Below are 12,308 nucleotides of genomic sequence, written 5' to 3' on the forward strand. Positions count from 1 at the left end.
GTATACAGCTAATTTAGTGTTCCGACTGATTTCTCTCTTATTCCATATGAATTTATTCAATTGACTTCCCACCATACCAGCTTTGCTGATTCTGTTGTCTATTTCTATATTTAATTTACCATCTTCAGTAAAAATCGTGCCTAAGTAGCTGAAATGCTTCACTTGTTCCACAGGTTCTCCATTCACAACACAGTTGACATTTTCAATGATTCTACCTATTTTCATTGTCTTTGTCTTTTTATTGCTGACCTTCATACCATGTCTATTACAACAGCTATTCAATTTAGTAAGAGAATCTTGCAGACTTGTAGCGGATTTATTTAGAAGTACAACATCATCCGCATAAAGCAAAGAGCTGACATTAACATCTCCAATTTTGATATCAGGTTTAATACCACTTTCCTTCATAAGGTGATCCATATAGATAATGAATAACAGAGGGGATAAGGTACATCCTTGTCTCACACCAGATTTAACATTAGACCATCTTCCTGTACTTCAATTCTAACTGCTGACTTACAACTCAAATAACTGACTTACAACTGTATTACTCAACAGAGTAAAAAAAAAAAAAAAAAGAAATTAAACTGTTTACTTAATATTAAAATTCATAAAGCTGACTCATCTGTTAAGATGAGATTCAAAATAATAAACAGACAAACTGCAAGAATTGTGCGATCTATAAATGCTGTTAAGATTGCATCTTTCATCCTGGATGCAGTCATAGTAAATATAAAAAACATGAGAAACCAAAACGTAAACAAAAAATGTTAGAACTCACTTTATGAAAGTGAATTATTTATCTTGAGGTAAACTGCAATACAAATATAAAAACAGGGTCTACATCAAAGAGATAGGACTCAGATATTAAAGATTAACATGATTTAAGATGTATGTGTAACCATCTTTTAATTCTAACATTTAAAGACTGTGAATCTGTAGTGCTTATAGTTTCTTCTCTTTACTCAAAGACATCAAAAACAGAATAATCACCTTCCTAAACTGATTTAGACTTGATAAATGTGCTCTGATTCTATTATGTTCAAAGTTTATGCCATTGTCTTGCTGTGTTGTATTTCTGAAAATTAAGAAACTTACTTATTTCTATCTTATCTGCTATATTAAATAGCGTAAAATTATTTAATATCTTTATCATAGTGTATTAGTATCTTAGTAAACTATGTACTAAGAATCGCCACCTCTATATGTAAGGTGGACTAACTCATTTTCATTTGCAAAAAATGAAGAAGGGTTTCTAATGTCTAAATAGGATTCAAACCCAATTCTTCCCAAGAAATTGAAATGGTCATCATCAACTGTATTATGGAAACTATTTTGCATATTTTAATAGCATATGTTTATTATGAAATATCATTACTTTATTCTCCAGCCAACAGGCTGTGTACTCAAACCCTAACGTGGCATGGATGGTTGCATTAGGTTATATAATGGTAGACAAATTCTGTTTTTGAGTGTGAGATAATTATCCTGTTTACTGGAGGCCTGATGTGGCTTGAAAAGTACTGTACTTTGGCTTTAGAACAGGAGAACCAAATTATTCAACCTTAGATAGCCTATGGTACTAAACGTACAATAGGTTTACAACCTTGTTTGTGAATAAGAGACACATAAAAAAAAATTTTTTTTAAGTAACAATGGCTCAACAGATAATAAATTTTTACAGCAGCAGCAGCAGTTCTGTCCATTTTTGTCATCACTGAACATGATATACAGGAACGCAAGACATGATAATTCATAATAATAATATACACAGTTTTATGTTATTTATCTCATCATTTATTGGGAATGAGATGCAGACTCAAGGGATTTACACATTCATCAGTAGCACACTCAGGATTTAATCTCGGGGGGAGGGGGGGGGGAGTTGAGTAGATGATTTGAGAATACACACTATGCATCGCATACGACCTATGACTGAGCATCTGCAATGATCACTAATTTATAAGTAGTATAGAAATAGAAGACACGACACAACATAAATTTAAAAAAAAAAAGAATTTTAATTAGAAAAAGGTTTTTGGAAAATTTTCTAGTGTTTTTTTTTCCTTTTTTTTTGGGGGGGGGGGCAGGGCCCCTTGCCCCCCTGTCTCTGGGTGCACCACTGACATCCATAATGGTTTAATACAATACAATACCTAGTCTAACCATAATACTGTTACAACTTTTCAGTGCATAAACCTTTAATCTATCAGTAAACCATTTACAGCTTTCAGCGCAAACAAACCACATGTATAAAGTGCATATAGTAGCACTCAATGTTTGAAATGTTCCCCTTTTGCCTCTGTGTACACCCTAAATCTGTGATGCCATATATCGATAACAGCATGCATAACATCCAATGGAAATGCTGCCAAATCTCTCTCTCTCTCTCTCCAAATCAACCTTCAGGCTTGCTATGCTGGGTGTTGGTACTTGCAGGCTACTCTTTCTCAAGTTTCAACCACAATCTGAAGTCCAATAGATTCAGGATGGACTTCCAAACAACCAATTAGATGGGGATATATGGTAAGGCACATTTGCCTCCAACCACTATTGTGTGGTCCTTGCCTTGTGTGCAGGGTTGGGTTCTGTTGGAAGGTCCAATGCCTGCTGTGAAACAAATTGTTCAGGAGCCATACCCCAGATTCCAGCATGGTGTCTTGATACACTTTGGCAGAGGTTTCGACCCCTTTCTCACAGAAATGCAACTCAGATACCCAGATACGTCACTCCCCCACCCAACCATCACTGACACAGGCCGATGACCTCTCCAAATCCTAGGTGCTATGCATTAAACCTTGTGAAGTGTTATTACAGCTACACGGTTCTCATAATTTCCCCACTGCATGTTAACCCATACAGCTAGACAACTCTCTTTCTACTGATAAACACGTGAATGTTGACTGTACACAGTCAAATCCACTTACAGAACCGAGCTCATGCAATTCTGTGGGCAGTGCAGAAGTTATAGCAGTATTTATGGAAAGACTGTGTACAATACACTGCTGCTTTCAACCCCTCTAACTTTTTTTTTCCAAAGTTTCAGACATGATCAGTCCTTATTCTTCTATTATCTAGAGTACCTTTAACTGCATTAATCCATCTGTATATTGGTCTCTCTCTCTCTCTCTCTCTCTCTTTTCTCTGTATCTATGTCTTTTGTGTCCAATTTTCCATGACCATACTGCCTCTGGCTGTTTCTATTTATCTTAAATATTAAACAGTGCCTAGCTTGTTGCTAATATCTTTGTTCTGCTACTAGTGTCATCAGTTAACTTTCCTAATTTTCTTCAAAAGTTGAATAAAAATAGTTCCATAATAATAATAAAAGATAAACTATCAGATACATATACTAAAAATTGTGCAAAGTAAAATGCACTTGTTCAAGCTGAAAATGCAACTGGCATTTTGTTCCCTATATAAAAGGGTTATTATTTTTTTCTGATTTTTTATGCCAAATTTGTTATAGCACTTATTCAATTTGATATATAAGTCTTGAAGATTTGATGAGCATTCATAAGAGAATAATAGCATCATCTGCACACACTAAAGAAATGAGTTTAATATCTCTTTTAATATCTAGTTCAGTATTGTTTGTTTTCCTCAATATATAATGTGGTCTATATATATATATATATATATATATATATATATATATATATATATATATTCATTTTTATATAAACTGACTAAAAAAAATCCGAGAATTATAACAAACTGAGATTTATTTGAAATGCAACATGTTTTGTCGGGATCGACTTCATCAGGCGTTAAGAACATAGAAAGTTATTAAAAGACACTGAAAACATTGAGACACTCTGAAGCTATACAATTATAAAGCTATAATATTTGACTGTAATCTCCTTGCCATATATCAGCACACTATCCAAAAAATTGAGTAGAATCCTAAAGAAGTTTAACATACAAACGTGCTTCTCGACTCTTCCAAAAATAAGATCAAGTTTCAGCAACTACAAACAATCTCACAACCCTCTACAATTCCCAGGTGTTTACAAAGTCACATGTGAGTGCAGAAAAACCTTACTATGGCCAAACGAAGAAATCTATCCTCCTACGTCTCGACGAACATCACAGAGACATTGCTTACAAGAGAACCAGAGCTACTGCCCTATCAGGTCATGTCCTGTTTTCAATAAACACGAACAACGAAAGCTGCCAACATGAAGTAAATTGGATAACAACTTCAAACCTACACATTTGCCACGATGAGGTAGAACGGCGCATTGTCGAGTCAAAAGAAATCACCTTGGACCCTCTTCATATGAACAATAATCTCAGCTATAATGTGCCGGACTCTTTCAGCTCTACTATCAGATACTGGAGATCGCGTGGTTCCACACACGCACAAGTGTACAACAATAGAACTTTAACACGGACTATAGCTCAAGTTCATAATAACTGTAATTTATGGTCGAATATTATAGCTTTATAATTGTATAGCTTCAGAGTGTCTCAATGTTTTCAGTGTCTTTTAATAACTTTCTATGTTCTTAATGCCTGATGAAGTCGATCCCGACGAAACATGTTGCATTTCAAATAAATCTCAATTTGTTATAATTCTCGGATTTTTAGTCAGTTTAAATAAAAATTAACATATCCCAACGGAGAGTTAATATTAGTAGTCATATATATATATGACTATGTAGAAAGTATTTTACCTTGGGTATAATAAATGTTAAAGATACCAAGCTATTTTAAACCTGGTTTTACTCCATTTCCCAAGTAAGCAAACAGACAAATAAGTCAAGTTTGCGCCTGCACGTAATGCAAGTCTAGCTGACCCTGCAGGTAGTGCAAGAACAAGGTAACTCATGGTAGAGTAGAATAAGTAAAAGTAGAATAAGCTCTGATCACTAATCTTAATATTTACCCATAATGCAAAGCACACCTCCTGGAGGAGATGTATGATGCTTTGTATTAAAGGCAAGGGGACCACTACCCAGACCGGTTTCGACCTTTATTGAAGTCTCATCAGTGGGAGCCAGGCTAGAAATACCAATATTTTAGTAATACAGAGCTTATAAGTATTTTATCAGAACAAGTTACCATAAGGTGTTTTAACCTTATTAAATAAAAATCTCAGGAGGAGATATAAATGTAGAAAGTATTTTACCTTGGGTATAATAAATGTTAAAGATACCAAGCTATTTTAAACCTGGTTTTACTCCATTTCCCAAGTAAGCAAACAGACAAATAAGTCAAGTTTGCGCCTGCACGTAATGCAAGTCTAGCTGACCCTGCAGGTGCAGGCGCAAACTTGACTTATTTGTCTGTTTGCTTACTTGGGAAATGGAGTAAAACCAGGTTTAAAATAGCTTGGTATCTTTAACATATATATGACTACTATATATGTATATATATATATATATATATATATATATATATATATATATATATATATGAGGTCTGTTAAAAAAAAAAAAAAGTATGTGATTCATGTAACTGCACAAAGAATAAGAGATGTACAGGATTCTATCTTTAGTCTCCTTCAGAGTAGACTATGCAGCAACACACTTGTTTTTGCCAATGCTGGAAATATTTATGTAAATACATTTTTTGGACAACCCAAAATTTTTGCTGTTGAATTTTGTTCAATGGCTTTGCAGAAATTTTTTGAGAGGGAAAAAAAAAATGTAGCCAAATCCAGAAAACACAGAAGCTGCCATATTTGTGGTATTCTACTGCTAAGCACACACACAAAAAAAAGCTCTGTGTAGACATAGCATGCACTTTGTTGAGATGTGCTTTATGTCCAGATCTTGGGTTAAAACTGAACTGTATAAGCATACAGAAATTCCAACTTGTGTTTTTAAATACAGTTAACAAATATAGAGTCGGCACAGTTTTTCTTTCTTGAAACACAGGTTTTATTTATGACCAACAAAAAAAAAAATAAGTCTGAGAATAGCAGACAGTAACAGATAAAAATATATTCAATGGATGTAAAAATACAAATAAACTACTGAAATCATAATGTGTACATCCTAAGAGCAATATTTCCACACATTATTTTCAAAGTCCATTGCATTTTTGAAAATTATGGAGACAACTACCGTGTTTGAATAAAAACTTTAGTTTAATATAACTAAAATCTACAATTAGACGTTTCGACCTTTATGTCAAGGTCATCTTCTGGAGCGTACAAATATACACAAGAAACAAGCTATACTACAATAAAACTGGTTCGTTAAAGACACTGACCAACTGCTACCACAATTGTTGGCCTGACCTACCTCTAGTGGAAAAAAAAAAAAAATAAACAAATAAAAAAAAATAAAAATTAAAAAATTAAAAATAAAAATTATACATCAACGCTAGAGTCCTATTATCTGTGTTGTCTTCTATATACATATATTAACATCATTCCAGCCAGTTGGAGTGGAATGGTTTCTAATACACTAGCGGATTGGCTAGAGTCCTGCCTTATGTTGAATCTTTCATATTAGGTTGGCTGAATGTGTGCCATCCAGATCCTTGGAATTTTCATACCATCTTTGTTATTGATATTTGGGTGGTTTATCAGGATTTCGCAGGATTCCTTAAATTTTCTTTCGTACCAGGTTTTTGTGCGGTGTAAGGAGCCAGTGCTTTTCCAGTTGATTTGGTGTAAGGTGTTAAGTGCATGGTCTGAGAGGCCTGCTTCACCATAATGGTTATATTTGATGTGTCTAATGTGTTCTTTCTTGCGTATAGGGATTGTCCGTCCTGTTTCTCCAATGTACGGTAAGTTACAGGTGCAGCGGATGCAATAGACTCCAGGATGTGCTAATGGGAGGAGAGGATCCTTAGAGGAGCTGAATATGGTTTTAAGTTTAGTGGGTGGTTTAAAGGTGGCATTGAGGTTATAATGTTGTAGGATTCTGTTGATTTTTTCCGATAGCCCTTTAATGTATGGGATGGCTGTGGTTTTACACGTCTTCCTTCAGGCAGTCTATCCTTCACAGTCTACCGAAAACCGACACACGGGGCCAATACATATATGGAGTCATTAACACCCTTAAAAACAGAGCCACAACTATTTACTCTAACCAGCAAGCCCTGAAACAAGAACTAAAAATCATTAGTGACACATTCATAAATAATGGCTATAACAAAAATACTGTCAATAAAATACTATAAAACCACAACAAAAACGAATCTAGATTACAGTAAAACCATAGCCATCCCATACATTAAAGGGCTATCGGAAAAAAATCAACAGAATCCTACAACATTATAACCTCAATGCCACCTTTAAACCACCCACTAAACTTAAAACCATATTCAGCTCCTCTCCTCCCATTAGCACATCCTGGAGGCTATTGCATCCACTGCACCTGTAACTTACCGTACATTGGAGAAACAGGACGGACAATCCCTATACACAAGAAAGAACACATTAGACACATCAAATATAACCATTATGGTGAAGCAGGCCTCTCAGACCACGCACTTAACACCTTACACCAAATCAACTGGAAAAGCACCGGCTCCTTACACCGCACAAAAACCTGGTACGAAAGAAAATTTAAAGAATCCTGCGAAATCCTGATAAACCACCCAAATATCAATAACAAAGATGGTATTAAAATTCCAAGGATCTGGATGGCACACATTCAGCCAACCTAATATGAAAGATTCAACATAAGGCAGGACTCTAGCCAATCCGCTAGTGTATTAGAAACCATTCCACTCCAACTGGCTGGAATGATGTTAATATATGTATATAGAAGACAACACAAATAATAGGACTCTAGCGTTGATGTATAATTTTTATTTTTTATTTTTAATTTTTATTTATTTTTCCACTAGAGGTCAGGCCAACAATTGTGGTAGCGGCTGGTCAGTGTCTTTAACAAACCAGTTTGATTGTAGTATAGCTTGTTTCTTGTGTATATTTGTACGCTCCAGAAGATGACCTTGACATAAAGGTCGAAACGTCGAATTGTAGATTTTAGTTATATTAAACTAAAGTTTTTATTCAAACACGGTAGTTGTCTCCATAATTTTCAAAAATGCATTCGGATCACCGTGCAAGCCTAAAAGAAAGTATTTTCAAAGTCATTTTCTACTCCTGTCTTTTCATATGAATTCTAATTATAGTAACTAATAGTTTATTCAAGTGTATTTAATACTTTTGTTCAATTTTAAAACAAAATTTCATACAAACATAATTTAAACTTGAAGACATAAAAATCTAACAAAATAGAAAATAGCTTCGTTAACTACATTATGTTAAACAAGCAAAGAAGTTGGTAGTGGTAGTAGGGACAAATTCTTTCACTGGGAACAAGGAGAATGTAACACTGAATATCAGGAGGTTGTTGAGAAGGATAAAAGATAATAGTGTGATAGGAAAGGTAGTCAGTGTGTTGCCCAGGTATGACAGTGATAAGATGAGGTAGAGGGCAAGAATTATGAATGATATGTTAGCAGAAATGTGTGAAGAGAAAAGAGTGCAATTTGCTAATATGTGGAATGAGTTTGAAGGAGGAACTGAACTGTATAAGAGTGATGGACTGCATTGGGATGGTTTTGGTGCAGGTCATTTGGAGAGGAAGGAAGAGTAATGAGTGCAGAGAATTAATCTGAGCAAGTATCAAAGCAATGTGAAAGAGCAGGAGAGTAAAGAAGGAGAGATTGAAATGGTGATGAATGAAGAAATGTGCAAGACAAACAGGGCAATGGAGAGACAGCGTGGACGGGGGGGGGGGGAGATTGATGCCCAAGAGAATGTGAATACGATGTAGACAAAAAGGGAAAAAGATGACTTTGGATGTAGGGAAAACAGTTGGATTCAAAGAAGGTTCTGGGATGAGTAAGGAGAAAAAGAAATGTCGCAAAGGAAAGTATGGAGAAGTCAGAGTATAAGTAGTATCAGTGAAACTTGTTATAGATCCAGGAATGAGCTGTTATGTTTGTATATGAATGCTAGAAGTATCAGAAACAAGAGAAATGAATTCAACAAGAGAAACGGAAAATGAATTCAATCAATGAATTCATTGATTGAGTTCGTTCACCCAAAAATTGTTGGAATAAGTGAGACATGGTTGGATGAGGATGATATCCTGACAGGAATAGAGATGGCAGGGTATGATGTATTTTATGAAGATAGAAAATGTAAAAAGGAAGGTGATGTGCTATTGATGATAGAAAAGAAGTATGTCTATATAAAGCAAGAATGCAACAGGAAATAATGGTGGTGATTTTGAGGCAGTATGGTGTGAGATAGAGGTAAACAGAATGAAATACTATGTTGAATGTTGTTATAGACCTGGTAATGTGGAAGGTAGTGACCAGGAAATGTGTAAGTAAATTAGCTAAATGAGGAAAAAAGTGATCATTATGGGTGATTTAATTACAGCAATATAGATTGGAATGACAAGATAGTAACCGGAAGTAAAGAAAATGACTTTATTGAGTTTCTGAGGGACAACTACCACAGGCATTATGTAACAGAGAGCACATGAGGATTGAGAGTCTTGGATTTGATCATCTCATCAGAGGATGTTATAAATGAGGTGCCAAATTTCTCTCCAGTTGGTAAGAGTGACCATAAAATGATTACCTAGGTAGTTGCCAACCATGTGAGGACTTCTGTGAGAAAAGGGTATATGTGGAGCTAGAAGGCTGATGATTATGAGAAACTCAGGAGACAGCTTGCAGCTATAGCATGGAATGAGGAGTTGGGTGGAAAGGGGATCAATGCTGCTTGGGTGATATTCAACTATATAGTAGAAGCAATGTCTAAATGTATTCCAAAGGTCAGAAGGTTGAATAAGGTAAGTATGAAATGGATGAATGAAGATATTAAGTATGCGATACAGAGAAAAACAGGCATTATGGAGACAACATAGGAGGAGTGGTAATAATCAATTCCATGAGGAATACAAAAAACACGCAAGGAAGGTAACTCGGTTGGTAAGGGTAGCAAAAGTTCAGTATGAGCAGTAGTTAGCTAACGAAGAAAAAAAAAATCCTAGGGAGTTTTTTCAATATAGCCAGCAAAAAAAAAAAAAAAAAAAAAAAAAAAAATGATTATGGTAGAATGATATAAAGAGTAGTTCATAAAGATTTTCATCCTTGTGAATGTGGCATCATGAAGAATTTAAGAGCAGTGGATGATGATGAGGAAGAGGTACATGGGGAAATAAGCAAACGATAAGGCTGTGGAACTTATCAAGTTTGCTTAATGTGAATACGTATGTAGACAAAAAGGGAAGAAGATGACTTTGGATGTAGGGAAAACAGTTGGATTCAAAGAAGGTCTTTGGAGAGAATAAAACTCCTCTCCAAAGTGCAAACTTACTGACATTAAACTGACAACCATTATCATATGCTCATAGTTCCAGGCTATTCATCATTATGCAAGTACTGCATATAAGTAACATCTGAAATAGCGATGTTTATCTTTGCATCATTAGCAAACAATTGAACATCTCTTGTTAGGTCCTTCCTGATATTATTAATGTATAGATTGAACAACAATGGTATAAGGACTGATCCCTGGAATAACATGACTGGTCACCTTAAATCTGGCAGATTCACCCCCTCCCACCATATACTATTTTCTGATATATCAGCCACCCATCCATTAATAGTTTATATTCCAATCTCATACATATCCTTCAATTTATGCAACAGCCTTTCATGTAGTATCCTGTCAAATGCCTTACCATAGGCCAAGCATCCTATAACATTCATTACAAAATATAAGCAAAATGCTAGGGCATGACCTCCCCATCAGTAAACCTATGCTGTTCCCATGTGAAGTATAGCTTGTGTGTCAACCCATTTCTATCTGCAAGTTCTTGCCAACTTCTTTAAAATCTTCATGACTCCAGAGATACTGATAGGTAAGCAGTTAAGACATCATTTTTGCACCACCCTTGTACAAAGGGAATAACACAGTCTTTCCATTTCTAGGAGATCATTCCTGATTTGAGACTCAAATTATACAGCCAGGTCAAGGGCCTAACCAGTTCAGCTGAATATTCCTTTGGCATGTGTACTGATATTCCATCTAGCCCTGATGATGAGTTCTTATTCAGGCTATGCAATAGCTCTAGAACTTCTTCCTCATACACCTCTATCTCTTTATCCAATATAGTGATAACACTCTGCACCATGTTGCATACAGTAGGTAGATAGATCTTAGCAAAAGTGAGCACTCATTACCTGAACAATCACATCTGTTATGACACAAACATACCATCTGCATTCAGTAGTTAATCTTCCACATTCATTCTTGCTTTTCCTAGTAGCATAATAATAAAATTATTTTAGGCTGTATAATAAATTTAGTTTAATCCTTTATCCAAGTGTGAGCAAACAAAGTTTGCACCTGAAAGTATCTGCAGGACTGGGGGTAAGGTGGTACAACACCAGGAAAACTCGTTGCAAAGGTGGAGCAAGCTACCAACACTGCTGTCTCAGTATCTCCTATAATGCAAAACACATCTCCTTGCGGATATGTCTAATGTTATGCATTAAGGGAAGGGCCACTACCTAGACTAGTTTTGACCTTTATTGAGGTCTCTTCAGTGGGAGCCAGGCCCAAGTTGAGATACCAGGCAGAAGCATTAGCAGGTCATCTCTATCTACAGGAGTTGCCAAATGGTGTGCCACCCTTTTATAGGTAGAGATGACCTGCTAATGCTTCTGCCTGGTATCTCAACTTGGGCCTGGCTCCCACTGAAGAGACCTCAATAAAGGTCGAAACTAGTCTGGGTAGTGGCCCTTCTCTTAATGCATAACATTAGACATATCCACAAGGAGATGTGTTTTGCATTATAGGAGATACTGAGACAGCAGTGTTGGTAGCTTGATCCACCTTTACAACGAGTTGCCCTGGTGTTGTACCACCTTACCCCCAGTCCTGAAGATACTTTCAGGTGCAAACTTTGTTTGCTCACACTTGGATAAAGGATTAAACTAAATTTATTATACTCTAACCAAGTGAAAAATAAACTTTCAACATATTTTAGGCTGCCTTTATCACACATTGTCAATTTCTTCTTGGGTCTGACTTTTTCTGGATATTGACAACCTTCTGGTACTTGTGAATATGTCTATCTGCATGCAGCTTTAGAATATCTTAAACCACCTTTGGCATCCAGGTGGTTTAAGATTCTTCTGATGTCTTTCTGGCAGATTACTACGGGAGACATACACAGACAAGCTGACTACAGAGTTCTCTGTAATCTTGTATTTCCACATATATCAATTTTGAATTCAAACTTTCTTTAAAATTTTTATGACTGGAAGTTAACAGAGTTAATGTTGATACTAAAGGTGCAAATTACTCT

The 12,308-nt window shown here is 35.7% G+C and overlaps 1 protein-coding gene across 1 annotated transcript in view; it reads right to left on the minus strand.

Moving 5' to 3' along the window:
* Positions 1-12,308, minus strand: part of DUBAI (Deubiquitinating apoptotic inhibitor) — a 212,399-nt gene that overhangs the window by 176,972 nt on the left and 23,119 nt on the right. The window contains exon 3 of the mRNA XM_090402619.1: positions 6,982-7,059. Within this exon, the coding sequence (XP_090258745.1) occupies positions 6,982-7,059 (78 nt within the window). The remainder of the gene's footprint in view (positions 1-6,981; positions 7,060-12,308) is intronic.

This window comes from Typopeltis vanoorti, chromosome 13, assembly GCF_054136105.1.
Source record: "Typopeltis vanoorti isolate ZY-2024b chromosome 13, IOZ_Tvanoo_1.0, whole genome shotgun sequence".
NCBI lineage: Eukaryota > Metazoa > Arthropoda > Arachnida > Uropygi > Thelyphonidae > Typopeltis > Typopeltis vanoorti.